At 39.6% G+C, this 23,126-nt stretch overlaps 1 protein-coding gene across 1 annotated transcript in view; it reads left to right on the plus strand.

The window, feature by feature from the left end:
- FCRL2 (Fc receptor like 2) overlaps positions 1–22,292 on the plus strand; it is a 31,894-nt gene extending 9,602 nt beyond the window's left edge. The window contains exons 6-12 of the mRNA XM_524903.8: positions 498–776; positions 1,036–1,152; positions 18,332–18,359; positions 19,069–19,154; positions 19,411–19,476; positions 21,126–21,154; positions 21,251–22,292. Coding sequence (XP_524903.2) covers positions 498–776; positions 1,036–1,152; positions 18,332–18,359; positions 19,069–19,154; positions 19,411–19,476; positions 21,126–21,154; positions 21,251–21,289 — 644 coding nt within the window. The 3' untranslated portion in view covers positions 21,290–22,292. The remainder of the gene's footprint in view (positions 1–497; positions 777–1,035; positions 1,153–18,331; positions 18,360–19,068; positions 19,155–19,410; positions 19,477–21,125; positions 21,155–21,250) is intronic.
- The last annotated feature ends 834 nt before the right edge of the window (positions 22,293–23,126 follow it).

The following is a 23,126-nucleotide window of genomic DNA, read 5'->3' on the forward strand; positions in this document are numbered from 1 at the left end:
ATGTTATTGGTGATTTACTGGTGTGGAAAATTACCTGGTGTTGTAGCCAAGTAGCCATTTCCATTCTAACCCAGTCCTACAGTCCTGAACTGGGCTGAATAAACATACCTAAATATATGTTTAGAAATGCTCCTATGTATCAGTTTTTCCAGGAACAACTATAATATTATAGAAATCTTAAAATTATTTCCTAATAAAAAATTATAGGATACAAGAGAAAAAAAAGAAATATGAAGAGGGCTGGATGGGCACAGGAAAACAATCAGATGAGAACAACAGATGACCGTGTCCGTAGGCAGCACCCAGAACTGATATTCCCCTCAAACGTCTAAATATATTGTTGAGAAAATTATCTCTAACTGTTCTAGTGGGAATGTGGGAATGGAAAATATGCAACAGCCATGGGGCCAGGCCCTTTGCTGAGCCTGCAAGTTGGGAGTTTGTGAATCTATTGAGGCATCACAAATCTTTTCTGATAGCCCCTCTGTGTCTGTCAGTTCCAGTGTCTCGCCCTGTCCTCACCCTCAGGTCTCCTGTGGCCCAGGCTGCAGTGGGGGACCTGCTGGAGCTTCACTGTGAGGCCCTGAGAGGCTCTCCCCCAATCTTGTACCAATTTTATCATGAGGATGTCACCCTTGGGAACAGCTCGGCCCCCTCTGGAGGAGGGGCCTCCTTCAACCTCTCTTTGACTGCAGAACATTCTGGAAACTACTCCTGTGAGGCCAACAACGGCCTGGGGGCCCAGTGCAGTGAGGCAGTGCCAGTCTCCATCTCAGGTGGGTGGGTGTTACCTGGATACAGAGTTTGATGTCAATGGCTGTGTCTCACCAGCCTGGAGATGTCTGCTATGTGTGAAGAGGGGGAAGGTGATCTCAGTGTCCAGTTGCTTCTCTTCTCCCCACACTAACCTGAAGAGTACAGACTACACTTCAATGATCTCTTACATGAATTTGTATTTAACATCCCTATATAGCATTTATAAGAAGGGCCCAAGTCTTAAACCTCTGGGGCTGAAGCACTGCTTTCTTTCCTCAGGACCTGATGGCTATAGAAGAGACCTCATGACAGCCAGAGTTCTCTGGGGACTGTTTGGTGTCCTTGGTTTCACTGGTGTTGCTTTGCTGTTGTATGCCTTGTTCCACAAGATATCAGGTTGTATCTACCATTTGGATTCTCCATATTTTGCTATGACCTTTCCACTACTGATATAGATTGAAATTACAAAAAAAAGAAGAGAGAAAAGAAAACTCTCCAAAAGCCAATAATTTCTTTTTATGCTTCATAATTCTGCAAGGCTCTGTGCAATGCTCAATGTGGTCATACTGCTAATTATACAATATGTCACCGTTCCCTGTGCATAGTCACTTGAGATTAGATTATTTACACATTCTTTCCATGCTTGACTTTTAAAATGAAAAGTCTAATTCTTAATTGCCATTTAGTAATTTTCAATAGATATAATTAGCTTATGTACAACGGAGCAAAATGTAGTAAGGAGCTAGATTTAAAGGAACACAAAAAATTTTTTTTTTTTTGAGACACAGTCTCACCTGTTGCCCAGGCTGGAGTGCAGTGGCACGATCTCGGCTCACTGCAAGCTCCGCCTCCTGGGTTCACACCATTCTCCTGCCTCAACCTCCGGAGTAGCTGGGACTACAGGCGCCCGCCACCATGCCCGGCTAATTTTTTGTATTTTTAGTAGAGACAGGGTTTCACCGTGTTAGCCAGGATGGTCTCAATCTCCTGACCTCTTGATCCGCCCGTCTTGGCCTCCCAAAGTGCTGGGATTACAGGCGTGAGCCGCAGCGCCTGGCCAGGAACACAAACAATTTAATGTACTCTTTTTTCTTTTTATTTATCCATTTCTTTTTAGCCACCTTTTTTATAAAAAGAGTGATGACTCCTTGAATTCTTGGATCCATGATATAGGCCATAAGAAGCCATCTTTGCCCACATGTCTGGCCGTTGATGCTGGCCATAGTTTGCAGTTTCAGCTGAGAGTCAACTAGAGCACATATACGCAGCCTCTCAACATGGCCTGGATTTCCTCACAGCATGATGACCTTAAAGTAGTCAGACTTTTAACACGTTGATTCAGGCTCCAAAAAGCAAGTGTGATAATGAAGCTGCAATACATTTAATCAATGAATTTCAAAAAGTATGATGTTGTGTCACTTCTACGACAATTTTATTATGTCCTGGTGCTTCAAACTTGCCTAGGTATCAGTGAAGAGGGCACAGACTTCACCTCTAAATGGGAGAACTGTCAAAGAATTTTAAGCCATATTTTTTAAATTTCTACATATAACACCATGAGTTTGAATCTGCTATGTCTCCAAACCCCACAACACTGTCAAAAGCACAAGCTTCTTGGCTGTCCTCTCCGGAATCAGCAAATGCTCCATGGAACAAGTGATTTCAGAAGTTAGGTTTTTCTCCCTGAGCCCCTTCTCATCTTTTGTTGAAGATTTTTGTGTCTGTGTTCATCAGGGATATTGGCCAGTAGTTTTCTTTTTTGGTTGTATTCATGTCTGATTTTGGTATCAGGGTAATTCTATCCTTGTAGAATGGGTTAGAGAGAATTGCCTTCTCTTCAATTTTTTTGGAATGGTTTGAGGAGGATTGGTATTAATTCTTTATACATTTGGTAGAATTTGACAGTAAATCCATCCAGTCCTCGGCTTTTCTTTGTTAGAAAGCTGATTATTAATGGTTCAATCTTGCCACTCATTATTGGTTTATTCGGGTTTTCTATTTCTGCCTGATTCAATCTCGGTAAATTGTATGTTTCCAGGAATTTATCCATCTCCTGTAGATTTTCCTGTTCATTTGTAATAATCTCTGATGATCTTTTTTATTTGATATCAGTTGTAATGTCTGCTTTTTCATTTCTGATTATGTTTATTTGGGTCTTCTTTTCTTGGTTAGTCTAGCTAGCAGTTTATCAATTTTGTTGATCTTTTCAAAGGACCAGCTTTTGTTTTATTGTTCCTTTGTATTTTTTTTAGTCTCTATTTAATTTAGTTGTGCTCTGACTGTTATCATTTCTTTCCTTTTGCTAATTTTTATTTTAGTTTGTTCTTGGTTTTCTAGTTCCTTGAGGTGCTTCATTAGATTGCTAATTTGAATTCTTTCTATGTTTTTGTTGTAGGTGTTTATTGCTATAAACTTTCCTCTTAGCACTACTTTGCTGTATCCCACAGGTTTTAGTACGTTACGTTTCAATTTTCATTTGTTTCAAATATGTTTGATTTCCATCTTAATTTCTTCATTGACCCAATGGTTGTTTAGCAGCATGTTGTTTAATTTCCACTTATTTGTACAGTTTTCAAAATTTATCTTGGTATTGATTTCTAGCTTCATTTCCTTGTGGTCTGAGAAGATACTTAATATGATTTTGATTTTAATAATTTGTTGAGACTTGTTTTGTGGCCTAACATGTGGTCTATTCCGGAGAATGTTCCATGTACAAGTGAGAAAAATGTGTATTCTGTAGTTGTTGAACACAATGTTCTGTAAATGCCTGTTAAGGCTATTTGGTTTAAAGTACAGTTTAATTTCAATGTTTCTTTGTTGATTTACTATTCAGATGATCTGTCTAATGCTAAGAGTGAAGTGTTGAATTACCCCACTATTATTGTATCAAAGTCTATCTCTATTTTTTCTTTAAGCAATATTTACTTTATGATTTTGGGTGCTCAAGTGTTGAGTACATATATATCCTCTATATTCTCTTGCTGGATTGATCCCTTTATTTTTGTGTGTTTTTTTTCACCGTTATTTATTTATTTATTTATTATTTTGAGGTGGAGTCTTGCTCTGTCGCCAGGCTGGAGTGCGGTGGCGCAATCTCTGCTCACTGCAACCTCCGCCTCCTGGGTTCGAGTGATTCTCCTGCCTCAGCCTCCCAAGTAGCTGGGACTACAGGCGCGTGCCACCACGCCCAGCTATTTTGTGCTTTTTTTTTTTTTTTTTTTTTTTTGAGACGAAGTCTCGCACTATCACCCAGGCTGGAGTGCAGTGGCACGATATCCGCTCACTGCGAGTTCAGCCTCCCGAGTTCACTTCATTCTCCTGCCTCAGCCTCCCGAGTAGCTGGGATTATAGGTGCCTGCTACCCTGCCCGGCTAATTTTTTGTATTTTCAGTAGAGACGGGGTTTCACCATGTTGGCCAGGATGTTCTCGGTCTCTTGACTTCCTGATCTGCCCGCCTTGGCCTCCCAAAGTGCTGGGATTACAGGCATGAGCCACCGTGCCCAGCCTACTGTTTTATCTGATATGAGTATAGCTACTGGTCATTTTTGGTTTCTGTTTGTGTGAACTATTTTTTTCCATCCTTTTACTTTCAGTCTATATATGTCTTTACAGGTAAAGTACGTTTCTTACAGGTAACACAGAGTTGGGTCACATTTTTAATATCCATTCAGTGAGTCTATAAATATATCTTTTCTTTGTTTGTTTGTTTTTTGAGACGGAGTTTTCACTCTTGTCACCCAGGCTGGAGCACAATGGTGTGTTCTTGGCTCTCTGCAAATTCCACCTCTCGGGTTCAAGAGATTCTCTTGCCTCAGCCTCCTGAGTAGCTGGGATTACAGGCACCCGCCACCATGCCTGGCTAATTTATTTGTATTTTTAGTAGAGATGGGGTTTCACCATGTTGGCCAGGCTAGTCTCAAACTCGTGACCTCAAATGACCCTCCTGCCCCGGTCTCCCAAAGTCCTGGGATTACAGGCATGAGCCACGGCACCCCATCTATATATTTTAAGTAAAGAATTTAATCAATTTACATTCAAGGTTATTATTGATATGTGAAGTTTTCTTCCTGTCATATTGTTAATTGTTGTCTAGTTGTTTTGTGTATTCCTTGTTGTTTTTTCTCTTAGTGTGTATTTTCTACGTCTAACAATCTTGGGGAATTTAAGTGGTTTGCAATGCTTACTCGGCCAGTACCTGACGACCAAGCCTCAAACCTAACTTTATTGCACCTCCTGGCTTTACCTATGCATTTTCATGATGGTAAGTATTGTCCTTTCGCTTTCAGGTTTAGGACTCCCTTGAGCATTTCTTACAGGGCTGGGCTAGTTGTGATGAACTTTATCAGCTTTTGCTTATCTGGGAAAGATTTTATTTCTCCTTATTTATGAAGGATATTTTGCTGGATTTAGTTTCCTTCACTGGCACTTTATTATTTTAGCACTTTGAATATTTCATATCATTCTCTCTTGGCCTGGAAGGTTGGAGTGTATTTTTTGTTTTGTTTTGTTTTGTTTTTCTTTATAGGTGACTAGAGGCTTTTCCCTTGCCATTTAAAAAATTCTGTCTTTGTATTTGACTTTAGACTGTTTTATTATAATGTGCCATGGAAAAGACTTTTTTGCATTGTATGTGCTTGGGGATCTCAGAGGTTTTGTATCTGGATGTCCAAATCTCTTGCTAGACTTTGGAAGTTTTCATCTATTATTTTATTAAATAGGTTTTCTAACCTTTTCATTCTGTCTTTGCCATCTGGGACCCCAATAATTTGAATACTTTTCCAAAAGTATTCAAAAATGTGCCAATTCTTGGTCCTCCAAGTGACTTAATCACATACCCGAAGCGGCTATGCTGGGCCAGGCAGGTGAAAGGATTCTCAGGCCCCTGGGCAGCCAGCATGGTTTGGGCAATGGCAGTGGCAGTGGCAGGTCCACCCTCTGAGTCCCAAACAATGGATACTGGTGTTGGTAGTGGCTGTGATAGGCTGGGCATGTCAGACTCCAGACCTGCAGATGGTGCATGCAGGTAGGTATCAGTTGTGGTGATAGTGGCAGAATTGGTAAGCCCAACCTCAGGTCCCCTGGAGGAGTGTTAGGTGCCATCGTGGTGAACTGGGCTGGGCAATTCCCTGGCCCCCAGGCTGTGCGCTCTGGCATGGTCAGGGGAAGGGCAAAACCATGCTGGGTGGGCTTATCCTCATGCTCCCTGTTCCTCTCTGCTCTCTTTTCTCAGCAATTCTTCACTATCTTATTACCACTTCAATGTTTATAAACAGACTTTAAAACTCTTTTTCCCAGCCTTTCTAGTTGTCCTTAGTAGAAGATTGGTTCAAATGCATTCATTAACCATTACCGGAAGTTTGAAGGCATCTACCTTTTACAACCAACATATTCCTTAAGCTGCCGTGTCTTTTGGCATTTTCAGCATGACTATATGTTTTTGTAACATATTATTTCTAATTTGTCAAAATTTAGACAAATCAGAGTGATTTGTCATACTGAGCCCTATTAATATTTCACAAGTCAAAAAAAATTACCGGTGACCCAATTATTGTGTCAACCACATATGGCAGGTTTACATATATTACCTGTAATTATCAAAAGTTATTTTTAAGTGTGCCTTTTTGGGGAGACAAGGTCTTGCTCTGTTGCCGAGGCTGGAGTGCAGTGACACGATCTTGGCTCACTGCAGTCTTGATCTGCCAGGCTCAAACCACCCTCCCACCTCAGTCTCCTGAGTCGCTGAAACTACAGGCCCATGTCACCATACCCAGCTAATTTTTTTGTAAAGATGGGGTTTTACAATGTTACCCAGGCTGGTCTCGAACTCCTGAGCTCAAGCGATCTGCCTGACTCAGCCTCCCAAAGTGATGAGATTACAGGCGTGAGCCACCACTCCCAGCCTAAGTGTCTGTTTTCTATGTCTAACAACCTTGGGGAATTTAAGTGGGTTTTTTTGTGCTCACTCAGCCAGTAAAGGGCAGACCAGAACCTGTATCTGCCTGACTACTATGCCTCAAACCTAACTTTGTTGCACCGCCTGGCTTTACCTATTCTCCTCCCATAAGTTTCACCTATGTCAGTAAGGTGTTATTTATTTTAACCTATCAGATACAAGACAAACATGGGGCACATCAGAATCTCAATGATAGCTTTGAAGCTTTTGTAAAACGCTTTCTTACGCTTATCTACTACAACAGGTGAAATAAATTTTGGAACTCATTAATTTTCTTCCACATAGTAAACATTTAAGCTAGTATTTTATTTTAGTTTTTACTTCCAACGCTTATTTTAGGTTCAAGAGGTACATGTGCAGGTTTGTTACATAGGTAAATTGGTTGTCTTGCAGGTTTGGTGTACAGATAATTTTGTCACCCAGGTAATCAGCATGATACCAAATAGGCAGCCCTTCCTTCCTTCCTTCCCTCCTTCCTTCCTTCCTTCCCTCCTCTTCCTTCCTTCCTTTCTTTTTTTCTTTCTTTCTTTCCTTCCTTCCTTCCTTCCTTCCTTCTTTCTTTCTTTCTTTCTTTTCTTTCTTTCTTTTTGACAAAGTCTCACTCTGTCTCCCAGGTTGGAGTGCAGTGAACAATCTTGGCTCACTGCAACTTCCACCTCCCGGGTTCAAGCGATTTTCTCGCCTCAGCCTCCTGGGTAGCTGAGATTACAGGTGCCTGCCATGACGCCCAGCTAATTTTTGTATTTTTTTTTTAGAAGAGATAGCATTTCACCATGTTGACCAGGCTAGTCTTGAACTCCTAGCCTCAAGTAATCCACCCGCCTCGGCCTCGCAAAGTGCTGGCATTACAGGAGTGAGTGAGCCACCACGCCTGGCCCCAATAGGTAGCTTTTCAATCCTCACTCTCTTCCCTCCCTCCACCCTCAAATAGGTCCCAGCATCTGTTGTACTCTTCTTTGTGTTCATATGCACTCAATGTTTAGCTCTCACATATCAGTGAGAACATGTGATATTTGGTTTTCTGTTCCTGTGTTAATTCACTTAGGATAATGGTCTCCAGCTCCATCCATGTTGCTGCAAAGGACATAATCTCATTTTTTTTATAGCTGCATAGTATTCCATAGTGTATATGTAACACATTTTCTTTATCTGGTATACTGTTGATGGGCATCTAGGTTGATTCCATGTCTTTGCTATTGTGAATAGTGCTACAATGAACATATACATGCATGTGTCTTTACAGTAGAACAATTTATATTCCTTTGGGAATATACCCAGTAATGGAATTGCTTGGCCAAATGGTAGTTCTATTTTAAGTTCTTTGAGAAATCTCCAGACTGTTTTTCACAGTGGCTGAACTAATTTACATTGCCACCAACAATGTGCTAATTGTTCCCTTTTCTCTGCAACCTCACCAGCATCTCATTTTTTGACTTTTTAATAGCCATTCGGACTGGTGTGAGATGGTATCTCATTGGGGTTTTGATTTACATTTCCCTAATGATTAGTGATATTGAACACTTTTTCATATGAATTTTGGCTGCATATATGTCTTTTTTGGAGAAGTGTCTGTTCATGTCCTTTGCCCATTTTTAAATAGGGTTGTTTGGTTTTCACTTATTGATTTGCTTGAGTTCGTAGTAGATTCTAGGTATTAAAGCTTTTTTGGAGGCTCAGTTTGCAAATATCTTCTTCCATTCTATAGATTGTTTATTTACTTTGTTAGTTTCTTTTGTTGTGAAGAAGCTCTTTAGTTTAATTAGGTCCCATTTGTCAATTTTTTGTTTTTATTACAATTGTTTTTGGAGTCTTCATCATGAAGGCTTTTCTTGGCCAATGTCCAGAATGGTATTTCCTAGGTTTTCTTCTAGAGTTTTGTATTAGTCTGTTCTCACAATGCTGTAAAGAAATACCCAAGACTGGGTAATTTACAAAGGAAAGAGGTTTAATCGACTCACAGTTCCACATGACTGAGAAGGCCTCAGGAAACTTACAATCATGACAGAAGAGGAAGCAAACATGTTCTTCTTCACAGGGTAGCAGGAGAAAGAAGTGCCAAGCAAAGTGGGAAAAAAACCATCTGATCTTATGAGAACTAACTCACTATCACGAGAACAGCATGGGGGTAACCAGCCCCATGATTCAATTACCTCCCACTGGGTCCCTCCCACAACACATTGAGATTATGGGAACTACAATTCAAGATGAGATTTGGGTGGGGACACAGCCCAACCATATCAAATCTTTATAGTTTTAGGTTTTACATTTAAGAATTTGATCCATCTTGAGTTGATTTTTGTATATGGTGAAAGGTAGTTGTCCAGTTTCAATATTCTGCATATGGTTAGCCAGTTATCCCATCAGCATTTATTAGAGAGTCCTTTCCCCATTGCTTGTGTTTATCAGCTTTGTAGAAGATCAGATGGTTGTAGATGTATGGCTTTATTTCTGTGTTCTCTAATCCGTTCCATTGGTCTGTGTGTCCGTTTTTGTAGCAGTACCATGCTGTTTTGGTTATTGTAGCCTTGTCATATAGTTTGAAGTTGTATGGTGTTATCCCTCCAGCTTTGTTTTTTGTTTTTTGTTTTTTTTTTTTTTTTTTTTTTTTTTTTTTGCTTGGGACTGCTTTGGCTATTTGGGCTCTTTTTTGGTTCCAAATGAATTTTAGATTTTTTTTTTCTAATTTTGTAAACAATGTCATTGGTAGTTTGCTAGGAATAGCCTTGAATCTGTAAATAGCTTTGAAGAGTGTGGCCATTTTAACAACCCTGATTCTTCCTATCCATGAGCATGGAATATTTTTTCATTTGTTTGTGTCATCTCTGATTTCTTTCAGCAGTGTTTTGTAATTCTTGCTGTGGAGTTCTTTCACCTTGTTGGTTAGTTGTATTCCTAGGTATTTTTTCCCTTTTGTGCAAGCCAGTATTCTCAAGTTCAATGGAAGTTTTATTTTTTAAACAGATGATCTAAGTAAGTCTGATATTATGCTTCTTTACCCCTCTCTGCTACTTTATTCCCAGAATATCTTTCCCAGTTCCTCATTCTTTTACAGAGCCTCCTGCTTCATCACTGCTCTTTCAAGGGTGAAATGGCCACCCTCTATTTGGGTAACCGACTCTGTTCTGTTTCCTCACCTACAAAACGAGAAAGTTACCTCAGATGTACGCCATGATACACCAAGCCCATCTTCAACTCTTTTATACTTACAAAAGACAATAGTTGTTCTTTCCCATGAAGACAGTGTAGGGTGTCTGTGTTGGTCTTCTTGGGATAGCACAACAAAATGCCACAGATTGGGTGGCTTAAAGAACAAAAACTAATTTTCTTTTTTTTCGAGACGCAGTCTCACTCTGTCACCCAGGCTAGAGCACAGTGGCACCGTCTAGGCTCACTGCAAGCTCCGCCTCCTGGGTTCACGCCATTCTCCTGCCTCATCCTCCCCAGTAGCTGGGACTGCAGGTGTCCGCCACCACGCCTGGCTAATTTTTTGTATTTTTAGTAGAGACGGGTTTCACTGTGTTAGCCAGGATGGTCTCGATCTCCTGACCTCGTGATTCACCTGCCTCGGCCTCCCGAAGTGCTGGGATTACAGGTGTAAGCCTCCGTGCCCGGCCCCCAAAATTAATTTTCTTACAATTCTAAAGGCTGGGAAGTTTAAGGTTAAGATGCCAGCAAGATAAATTTCATTCTGAGGCCTCTTCTCTTAGCTTGCAGGCAGCTACCATCTTGCTATGTGCTCACACGAATTCTTCTTGTGTACATGCAGAGAGAAAGAGCAAATTCTCTGTTGTTCTTTCTTTTTTTTTAATTATACTTTAAGTTCTGGGGTATATGTGCAGAACGTGCAGGTTTGTTACATACCTATACACGTGCCATGGTTGTTTGCTGTACCCTTCAACCCGTCCCTTCTTATTAGAACACTAATCCTATTGTATCAGGGCTCCACGCTTATGATCTCACTTAAAATTAATTACTTCTGTAAAGGTTCCATTTCCAACTGTAATCACATTTGGCATTAGTACTTCAATATATGGAGTTTGGGCAGGACACAAACATTCAGCTTATAAATGTGCCCAAGCAAGGACAAGTGCTAATATAAGCCTCCTAATCTGTCACTTTTGTTATTGATCAAAAAGTCCCATTGATCAAAAAGTAAGTCATATGGTCATAACCAAATGCAAGTGGTAGAGAAATAGTGTCTACCTCTTTGCTGACAAATGACAGAGTCACATTGCAAAACAATGCATACAAGAAGATAGGAACAAATTGGGAACCTTTACTGCATGGATGTACCACATGGTTTTTGACCTGCACTTCCACTCTTGTAACTTTAAAAAAATTTAATTGATTTTTAATTGACAGATAAAAATTGCATGTATTTATGTACAGCATGATGTTTTCAAATAAGTATACGTTGTGGAATTGCTAGATTGAACTAATTAATATATGTATTGTCTCACATACTATCTTCCTATTACTTTTTAGTTTACAAGCACACAACCACACAAAATTATTTTTTACTAAATTTGCTTCCAAAATTAGGCTGCTTCAGAAGTTTTCAATCTCAGGTCATGGCTTTGACCTTCAGATATCCAACCTTTTTTTTTTTTTTTTTTTTTTTTCCAGACAAAGTGTCACTCTGCTACGCAGGCCAGAGTGCAGTGGTATGATCATGGCTCACTGCGGGCTTGATGTCCCAAGTTCAGGTGATCCTCTTGCCTCAATTTCCCAAGTAGATGGGACCACAGGCATGCTCGCCATGCCTTGCTAATTTTTAAATTACTTCTGGAGATGACTCTATATGTTGCCAAGGCTAGTCTTGAACTCCTGGGCTCAAGCGATCTTCTTGCCTTGGCCTCCCAAAGCACTGGGATTACAGGCATGAGTCACCATGCCTGGCCAGATATCCCAAACTGGCAATTTATTTCATGGTGAGTTTCACTTAAGACAATTCTTTCTTTCAAGTAGATGACTTGATTGGGACCACCTCAATTTATCAAAAGATGATCTAATAACTAAAGAAAGTCAGCATCTTGATCCCTTTCCTTCCATGAAGGTCCTCGGACCCCTACATAAATTAGCCATACCCTAAATCATTAACTTTTGTGCTTTGCACAGCATAGAAATATAAGGACAAGGCAGTGGTTGTTGCCTAATGAAAGCAATGCTTTCTTTCATTGGCTAATCTCTTATCATGAGGACCATGATACCTCTATGTGAACCTAAAATAAACTAAAATAAACTATTAACATAGTCCCTTTCAGAGTGACCCAATACCTTTTATTTTTTCTTTAAAATAAATAACTGAATAAATATGTTACAAATACATCTGGTAAAACATTCATACAATATCAAAGAATATGACAGTAAAAAGTAATCCTTTCTCTCACAACTGTTCCTGGACCTCTTGGTTCCCTTCCTCAGAGGCTCCCACTCTTAGCAATATCTCATTTATTTTTCCAGAGATATTTTAGACTTATGTGATGTCATTGTATACATACATGTTCTTTATTTTCACACAAATAATAACATACTATGTGCTACACTTCACTTTTCTATGAATATTATTTGAGAACTGTTTGATATAAATATGTATAGAACTGTAACATCTTTTTAATGGTTGCAAAGCATTCTATTCATGGATTTGCAATAGTTATCTTAATGTTAATGATTACCTATTGATGGAGATTTAGATGATCTCAAGTTGTTTTCCATGACACACAATGCTACGATAATTTTTCTTTTAGATGTCATTTCTTACATGTACAGTATGCCTGTGGAATTAATTCTTATAAATAAAATTTCTATATTCAAATTAGATACCTTTCTAATTTGATAGATATTGTCAAGGGTTACTCATAGTTGTACAAAATTATACTCCCGTAAGGACATGTCATAAACATGCTTGTTTATAACACACCAGCCACACAAAGTATTGTAAGTTTTGATTTTTTTGCCTGTTTCTCAATTGAGAAACATTACTGCCCTGTAGTTTTGGTTTATGTTTCTGTTTATGGTGAGCTCTTTGTTCACATAGTTTCATCGTTTTACGTTGGGTTTTTTATCTCATTCTTAGTGATTTGTAGATGATCTGTTTATACTAAATATATTAGCTCTTTGTCTGAGGTATGAATAGTGAAAAGGGTCCCCAGTCTGCAGTTTGCATTGCCTTTCATATTGAAATTCTTACTATAAAAATAATTATTTTTATGTGGTCTAACTTATCAGTATCTTCTTTTATGGGTTCTAGGTTTGGTAATGTATTTTGGAAGGTCTTCCCCATTCTTAGATGATAGAAAAAGTTCTCCTTTTTTTCTTTTCTTTTTTTTTTTTTGAGACGGAGTCTCTCTCTGTCACCTAGGCTGGAGTGCAGTGGTGCAATCTCGGATCACTGCAACCTTAACCTGCTGGACTCAAGTGATACTCCTACCTCGGCCTCCTGAGTAGCTAGGACCACAGGCATGCACCACCGTGACTGGCTAATTTTTGTATTTTTTATAGAGATAGGATTTCTCCATGTTGCCCAGGCTGGTCTCGAACTCTTGAGCTCAAGTGATCTACCAGTCTTGGCCTCTCTAAGTACTGGGATTACAGGTGTGAGCTACTGTGCCGGGCCCATATTTTCTTCTAGAATTGTATCACTTTATATTTATGCTTAAATTTTTGATCCATCTGTTACTGGAAAGGGGTCTGGATCCAGACCCCAAGAGAGGGTTCTTGAATCTCAAGTAAGAAGGAATTCAGGACGAGTCCATACCGTACAGTGAAAGCAAGTTTATTAAGAAAGTAAAGGAATAAAAGAGTGGCTATTCCATAGGCAGAGTAGCCCCAAGGGTTCCTTGTTGCCCATTTTTATGGTTATTTCTTGATGATATGCTAAACAAGGGGTGGATTATTCATGCCTCCCCTTTTTAGACCATATTGGATAACTTCCTGATATTGCCATGGCATTTGTAAACCATCATGCCACTGGTGGGAGTGTAGCAGTGAGGGCCACTAGAGGTCATTCTTGTTTCTATCTTGGTTTTGGTGGGTTTCTGCTGGCTTCTTTACTGCAACCAATTTGATCATCAAGGTCTTTATGACCTGTATCTTGTGCCGACCTCCTATTTCATCCTGTGACTTAGAATGCCTAACTGTCTGGGAATGGGGCCCAGTAGGTTTCAGCCTCATTTTACCCAACTCCTGTTCAAGATGGAGTTGCTCTGGTTCAAATACCTGTGACACATCCAGAAATATTCTTCAATAGGTACTGAACTAGAATCTAATCTTTTTTTTCAGATAGCTATTTCATTATTTCTATGTGATTTATTTAATTATCTTTTTTAAGTAAAGTGATGCCTTTATAATACCCTATGGTATTGTGATATAAGAAGAAATTATTTAATATATTTGGTCTTTGTCCCTAGTTCCTGACCCCTGAGCTCCTAAAACTCTGAGAATTCCTTGAGTGTTGAGTGTCTTTGGTATGCTAATGAGATGACTCTCAACAGAGGGGCTCCTGGATAGCTTCAATATGAGAGCTGGTTTTCAGAAACACCAACCTTGTGATTAGAGGGTTGGAACTTTAAGCCCCACCCCTGGACCTCTGAGGACAGGAGAGGGACTGAAGATTCATCTAACCACCAATTGCCAATGATTTAATCAATCATACCTATGTAATGGGACCGCTATAAAAATCCTAAACAATGGGATTTGGCGAGCTTGCCAGTTGGTGAATACATCAATGTACTGGGAGGGTACAGCACCCCATTCCCTTGGGAACAGAAACTCCAGTGTTCAGTACACTTCCAGACATTGTCTTACCTAAACTTTTTCATTTGGTTGTATATTTGTATCTTTTATAACATCCTTTGTAATAAACCAGTAAAAGTAACTGAAGTGTTTCTTCGAGTTCTATATAGCAAATTATTGAAACTGAGGAAAGAGTCCTGGGAATCCCCAGTTTATAGCCATTTGGTCAGAAAGATATGAGGCCCATGACATATTATTGGCATCTGGGGTTGGGGGCAGTTTTGTGGGACACACCCCTTTACCTATGGGGTCTGCACTAACTCTGAGTAGTATCAGGACTGAGTTTAATTGTAATTAGTGTCCTAAGAGTTGGAAAATTGACTGGTATGGGGAAGAAAAACCCCACACACACGGCAACAGAAGGGTCATGGATAAAAGCAGTTCAGCTATACTAAATATCTGATACTATTCAGATCTAACTTTGATGCCCTATTCTGTTTGTGTGTATGTCAGTGTGTGCATACGTGTGTTTGTGTGTGTGACTTGTATGCCTTCGCTTTATAACAATACATTTTTTATTCCATCAAGGTTGTTCCCATCATGACTATGCTATTCTTACAGAACTTTTCTGGATATTATTGCTTATTTATTTTCCCTACAAACAATATAATCAGTGTCTCTCAACAAAGTAGTTTTGTTAGGATTCTCTTAAATTTTGAGATTAATTAAGGAAGAATTGACAGCTTTATAATGAGAAATGTTTCTATCCAAGAGTGTGTCTACTTTTGGTAAATTTTGAGTCATAGTATTTTAGAGTTTTACTTATATAGGCTTTCACCATTTCTTGCTAAGTTTACTCCTGAGATATTGATTAATTTTTGCTATGATAACTGATTCATCTAACAAGGGTACTCTTAGAGTGCAACCATAAAATTTAATTTTTTATCTTCCTCTTCCTACTGCCCATTCACACTCAGTCTTAGAGGATTGTATTTTCCCTGACTCTGGTTGAAATCGCAGGCAGGCCCATAGTCTATCCACTTACTCCTTGTATTAGTCGGTTTTCATGCTGCTAATAAAGACATACCTGAGACAGGGCAATTTACAAATGAAAGAGGTTTAATTGGACTTATAGTTCCACATGGCTGGGGAAACCTCACAGTCATGGCAGAAAACCAGGAGGAGCAAGTCACATCTTATGTGGATGGCGGCAGACAAAGAGATAAGCTTGTGCAGGGAAGCTCCTCTTTTTAAAACCATCAGATCTTGTGAGTCTTATTCACTATCATGAGAACAGCACGGGAAAGACTTGCTCCCATGATTCAGTTACCTCCCACTGGGTACCTCCCACAACATGTGGGAATTCCAGATGAGATTTGGGTGGGGACACAGCCACACCATATCACTCCTATATAATTTTAGGCAAACAACAACAAAAACATAGTTTCTCCAAAGAGCGCTTGTTCATTAAGCAGCTTTCTGAATCTCAAAGTTAAAGCACTCACCTCCCACCCACTCAGCTCAGACCCTCTTCAGGCCAGCCTTCTGCAATATGGAAAGGGTTCTGGCCAGATGTTTCTCTCTTTCCTCAACTTGCTTCTGTTTTTGAAACCCCCATGGTTGGCATTGATTTCCTCTGCCTCCGAAAAAGCTGACTCTCCAGGTTTGCTCGGTTGAGAAAATCAGCTCCTATTTTGGGGGTGTGTTTCTGGATTCTCCAGAGCCCGCCAACTATTAACATTACCTACCTGCATCTTGTGATGCAGGTGATTCATTCTTCTCCAGCTGAGCACTTAACATCTCTCTTCAGTTTCCAAGAATCTAAAGTCTTCTTCCTCTTCCCCTCCACCCTTATTTTGGAACCCTATACCTCTTCAGGAAGTCCTCTTGGCCACATTTTGAAATGGCTTCAAGCTTTGCCTCTCTTCCACAGGGCTCAGATCCATCCACAAGAAACACTTGCACACCATTGCACCCACCTGTAAATATGCAGCTCCTGCCTCAGGCAGATGACCATATCTCCCCTGAAATGAATGTTCCTTTATCTGCTTTTCAAGGCTCCTTAAGATTTTTCAGGCATGTGTCCACACGGGGCACTCCTCCCCACACCAAGCTGGCCTTAATATTGTCCTCCGATTGACTATAGGCTCCTCATCTCCCTTTTCTTAGAGCATTTACTTTAGAAAACTTGCAATTGTAAATTCTTTCTCTGCCTCTTTGAGATATAAATCTTCTCTTAGCCTCTTGCCAGTTTTACAACCCAGAAATGTCTATCTCTAAGACTTGGGAGCCAGCCCTTTGAAATGTAACCATCTAGAAAGATAGTGCCTCAATCTCCTGTATGGTAAAACTCTTAGAATTTATTATTTGATCTACCAATATTTCTTTCTAATTCTAGAATTCTGTTTTTATCTTTGTTAGTTATTGCCTTCTATTTTTGTTAGTTTGATTCTTTTGAACAAATTGGATATTGAGTCTTCCTTTTTTTCTTATATATTTGTATACGTATTCAGTTGCTTAAGACTTGCTTCCTTTAAATTGACAAATTATAGACATATGTCAATTTTTTCATAGTTTTGTTATGAATTACCAGTTCCATTATGATCAAGGAATATTATTTGTACCATGTCGATTTTTGGAATATTTTGGAGGTTTTCTTTGTGAACCAATGTATCATCAGATTTTGTTATTATTCAAAAGTGCTTAGATAGTAGAACTATTTTGAAGTCCATTTTAAAATAATTTCTTCAAGAAGGAATTGCTGGAAACATATACACTAATTTAATACATGTTTGAATATGACTGACTGCCCCTTACTTATGCTTTAATGACAGTTTGGCTTGGTAGACAATTCTGAGGTCATTCCTTTCCATGAAGACTAAACAAGCTAATTATAAAGAAGTTTTACCTTCTCCTTGGCAAACTAAATCAAAGTTAATTTTCTAGCACTGTTTTCTGTAAAGCCTAACAAAGTTGAAATATTGGCTGAGCTACTAGCAGTATTTTCCATGATAGGCAAACTGCCTCTACACTGGGAGGACTTTGACCATGATTATATAAGCCTGATGGGAAGCACAACTGGGGTATCCCCAAATGCAATGTAACTCTTGAAATTTAGCATGTCTCTTGTAGTGGTGACCTCTGGAAGCTACACGCATACACTCATGGGTGTTACAAGCGATACTGATTTCTACGAAGCATGAAGCTTTTGAGCTGGGGTGGCCTCTATATACATCTATGTGGCATTGTTTCCTGAGGTATTAATGGAGGACTAGAAAATATCTCCTGGATCGCTATGAGGATTCTCTTTAAAGACACAGCTGATACATCTGTGCTAATATACTGCGTTTCTTGTTTTACATCTCTCCACAAAGCAAAATGGTGCAAGAGATGGCCTAGTTTGCCTTACGAATGTCAATATCCAGCTTAGCCCCAAGATCACTCCTAAAGACTAAGTGTTGCAAATATCAAACATTTAAAAATTAAGAATGGCTGCATAAAATCTAATACAGAAGAGCAATAAAATAAAATTAGTCATCAATGGTTAAAATATGTTATACATTAGGATAGTTAAAACAACATTGTACAGGTACATGAATAGACAAAGAGACAATAGAACAGAGTAGAAAATCAAGAAACAGTTACCAGTGCATGAAGGGTTTGCCATTTGAAGTGGCATTTTAAATCAGTGGGAAAAAAAGAATGAATTATTTTACTAACAACTAGTTGTGTTGGAATAAATAAGTAGCCATTTAGATGAAATACAATTGGATTACTCTTCTATATCTTATGTCTTACCAGCTGATTATACGTAGTTAAATCATGTCAAAATTTTAAGAGATAAAGCTTCTTTCTCTGAAATGAATTTTGTTTTATTTGCATTTCAGGAGAAAGTTCTGCCACTAATGAACCCAGGTGAGAACTCTTCCTAGTAAAAATTTTAATTCTAGAGGTCTCCTTCATTCAGTTTTAAATACCTACTGTACTCTGCTTGTACGTTGAGACTGAGGCTATGTAATTAACATGGTATCTTTCTATAATACTTACTCTTGTCTCTACTGCATTACATTTCTGCCACCAGGGCACTGTCTTAAGGTGGTCCACATGATCCTTGGTGTTATCTTGTATAGGATTACATACATTTAAATTAATATATAAATTCATATATTCAAGATTATTGAATACCTATAATGTATAAGTAAGTTTTTGTTAGATATTTAGAGGAATGAACATACACACAAAATGTGTATTTCCTCCAGGGACATACTGTGCTATAGGTATGTAGTATATGTCCAGAGTACAAGAAGGAGTGAGAGAGATAAAGTAATGAGAAAAAGGCAGGCAAAGTTTTATGACAGTTTATAAGAAAAAAAAAGATTCTGGAGCAATATCATTGTCTTATTTATAACTTTTGAAAAAGCCAAAGATAAGGAACAGAAGTTTTGGCCATATCAAAGTAGATAGTCTACACAAAGGGCCATAAAATCACCCAAGCAGAGAGCCATGGCTGCAGGGCTTCTACCTGCTCTCTCCTCAGCCAGTCTGCCCTCTGTTCTCACTCACTGCCCTGGGGACTATCATACAATTAATTCACTTTCTCACAGAGGGGCTTCCTTTCTCACAGAGGGGCTTCCAGGCCAAATCCTCAAGAGTTCACCTATTCAAGCCCAACCCCAGACATGGAGGAGCTGCAGCCAGTGTATGTCAATGGTGAGTGTCTCCACTGGGAGGGGCTCTGAGGCTGAGTCAGAAAAGAAAGAGGAGACAGGAGCGGAGACCATTAGGTGGGTGGTGTAGACACCCCAACACCCGAGGCCCAGCCATTCCCAATAAATAAATGACTCTCTCAGAATCATGTTGGGGTTGAGAGGAAGGATATAATCATTAAGCCAGGGCCTGGGAAGCTGTGTATGAAGTGTGAACCCTGGGCCACCAACATCTGTGAACTCTTGTCTTCTCCCTGCAGTGGGCTCTGTAGATGTGGATGTGGTTTATTCTCAGGTCTGGAGCATGCAGCAGCCAGAAGGCTCAGGTGAGAAACTGCAAAGTGGTTCTTGTCAGATGCATATTCACAGGAAAGTGATGCATTGTATGCAATAGGGGCTTTATTTATTTATTTATTTATTTATTTATTTATTTGTCTATCTATCTATCTATTTTTGAGGAGCCTTGCTCTGTTGCCCAGGCTGGAGTGCAGTGGTGCAATGTCAGCTCACTGCAATCTCTGCCTGTGAGGTGATACAGGAAAATTGCTTGATTTTCCTCTCTCAGACTCCTGAGTAGCTGGGATGAGAGGCATGCGCCACCACGCCCAGCTAATTTTTGTATTTTTAGTAGAGACAGTGTTTCACCATGGCTGGATTCAAACTCTTGACCTCAAGTGATCCACCCGCCTCAGCCTCCCAAAGTGCTGGGATTACAGGTGTGAGCCACTGCACCCAGCCAGCAATAGAGGCTTTAATACATCACTTGCCCTTGATAGGAAATCTGTTGATCCAGGAGGGAGCAAGAGACACCTGGAGGTAGGCTCTTTTGAAGAAAGCAAACTTAAAAAAAAAAATAGGGTGATGGTCTAATGAGTCTTCATTTGAATCGGGTTAGATAGTCAGGGAGAATCTAAGATTCAAGGCAAAAGAAGGAAATTAGGCAAGAGTGAGCATGTCTAAAGTCCAAGAGGAATTCTCTCAGGTGAACATGGTCATTAAAGTGTCTCTTTTGAAGGATCTGTAGTCTTCATATGGGATGGGAGGAATAACTGAATAAATCAACATGACCTAGAGAATTTTCACTTTGACACGTAGCTTTGCAGGAACTGCTGAGTTCTGCAGCAGTGCAGAGGAGTGTCCTTTAAGCTTCTGCTCCAGTGCCCTTAAAACTACAACGCTTATATCAACAACCCTAAAAGCTGTCCTTTGTTCTGTACTCCTGGTTGCCTCTGATGGAGCCAGTGGCTGTTGACAGCTTGGCTGATTTCCTGGTCAGTGGTCATCTAGCTACTCTCCTCTGAGCCTCTGAAGGTGGGTCCTCTGTCTGCCTTGCTTAGATTTGCCACTTCAACTTCCTATAGGGAGTTGATTACCCTATCATTCTCTTTCTCTATCTGACCAGCCTAGCAGAATCAAAAAGTGCAGTCACTTTCCAAGCCCTCTAGCTGTAAATCTTCAAGGGAAGGAAAGGGATGTCATCCCACTATGCCTACCTGGAAAAAGAGGAAAAGAAGCAGACATCACTAAGCAGCTCCTGCAACCAGACTCAAAATACTATGTGATTCAGAGTCTGTCTTCTGTTATCTATGCTTCTATTCCAATTTCCTTCTATGTAGTGAGGTGAACCACACATGATTGGTTATCTCAGGAACATAGAGAAAGAACAGGAAACAGCCCTGACAGAATGCTGTAACAGAGAAGTCAAGAGGAAAAAATTATAAAGACAATGACCTATGGGAAGTTGCATTAGAGAAAGGAAGTGCTTTGTTAGTAAGTGCTGGTGGAGGGCTTGGAAGATGGATAGAGTCTTAGAAGGACTTCAGTATTAACAACTTTAAGAAAGGATTTTACAGAACAGGAGAAAATGGGATTCCACATACTAAGCATAGTAGTTCTATGCCCTGGGGCATAAAGTCTGGGAGTGAGGCCTAATTAAGAATGCAAGAGCTCAGAACTATTACTTTTTCCTTAACAGCAAACATCAGGACACTTCTGGAGAACAAGGTGAGCTAGACACCTTGGAATTTCTTCATCTTTCCTTCCTCCCCCCTATTTATTTTCTTGATCACCTCAGTCTTTATTCCTGTGTGTCTCTCCCAGGACTCCCAAGTCATCTACTCTTCTGTGAAGAAATCATAACACTTGGAGGAATCAGAAGGGAAGATCAACAGCAAGGATGGGGCATCATTAAGACTTGCTATAAAACCTTATGAAAATGCTTGAGGCTTATCACCTGCCACAGCCAGAACGTGCCTCAGGAGTCACCTCCTGTCATTTTTGTCCTGATGATGTTTCTTCTCCAATATCTTCTTTTACCTATCAATATTCATTGAACTGCTGCTACATCCAGACACTGTGCAAATAAATTATTTCTGCTACCTTCTCTTAAGCAATCAGTGTGTAAAGATTTGAGGGAAGAATGAATAAGAGATACAAGGTCTCACCTTCATCTACTGTGAGGTGATGAGAACAGGACTTGATAGTGGTGTATTAACTTATTTATGTGCTGCTGGATACAGTTTGCTAATATTTTGTTGAGAATTTTTGCAAATATGTTCATTGGGAATATTGGCCTGAAATTTTCTTTTCCACTGTGTCTCTGCCAGAATGTTTGTATCAGGCTGATGCTGGCTTCATAGAATGAGTTAGGCAGGAGCCCTTCCTCCTTGATTTTTTGGCATAGTTTCAGCAGGATTGGTACCAGTTATTCTTTCTGCATCTTGTAGAATTCAGCTATGAATCCATCTGGTCTAGGGCTTTTGTGTTGGTGGGTAAGTTTTTTATTACTAATTCAACTTCAGCGCTTGATATTGGTCTAGGAAGGGTTTCTGTCTCTTCCTGGTTCAATCTTGGGAGATTGTGTGTTTCCAGGAATTTAGCTGTTTCCTCCAGATTTTCTTCCTTATGTGCATCGACTTGAGTGTAAACATAACTTATATGCACTGGGAAACCAAAAAATCTGTGTGACTTGCTTTATTGCAGCATTTGTTTTATTTTGGTAGTCTGGAACTGAACCTGCAATATCACCAAAGTATGCATATAGTTGCAAAAATGTGATTTTTGACATAGTAAATATGAGTATTTGCAATAAACTATGATATTACTTTTGTAAGTATATAGAATAAAATGTAAATAATCTATAGATTTGATACTATCATATTTTCTTTTTTCTGTGAATGCACATTTTCCTTTTTTTCTTTCTTCCAACTTGTATTTTAGGTTCAGGGGGTACATGTGTGGGTGTGTTATATGGGTAAATTGCATGTCACAAGGGTTTGGTGTACAGATTACAGATTGGTACAGATTGTTACCAAGGTAATTAGCATTGTACTCAATAGGTAATTTTTCTCTTTCTTTCTTTTTTTTTTTTTCTTTTTTTTTGACGGAGTCTTGCTCTGTCACCCAGGCTGGAGCGCAGTGGCATGATCTTGGCTCACTGCAAGCTCGCCTTCTGGGTTCACCCCATTCTCCTGCCTCAGCCTCCCAAGTAGCTGGGACTACAGGCATCCACCACCACCCCCAGCTAATTTTTTGTATCTTTAGTAGAGACGGGTTTTCACCGTGTTAGCCAGGATGGTCTCGATCTCCTGACCTCGTGATCTACCCACCTCGGCCTCCCAAAGTGCTGGGATTACAGGCATGAGCCAACGCGCCCTCAATAGGTAATTTTTCAATCCTCACTCTCTCCTCACCCTCCACCCTCAAGTAGACCCCAGCGTCTATTGTTCTCTTCTTTTTCAAAGAAAAATTTTAAATTTTTGTGGGTATGTAGTAAGTGTATATATTTATGGGGTACATGAGATACGTAGTAAGTATATACATTTATGGGGTACATGAGATGTTTTGATACAGGCATGCAATGTGTAATAATCATGCCATGAAGAATGGGGTATCCATCCTCCCAAGCATTTATCCTTTGCATTTAAAACAATCCAGTTACATTAAGTTGTTGTAAAATATAAAATTAAGTTATTAC

The sequence above is a fragment of the Pan troglodytes genome, chromosome 1, assembly GCF_028858775.2.
Source record: "Pan troglodytes isolate AG18354 chromosome 1, NHGRI_mPanTro3-v2.0_pri, whole genome shotgun sequence".
NCBI lineage: Eukaryota > Metazoa > Chordata > Mammalia > Primates > Hominidae > Pan > Pan troglodytes.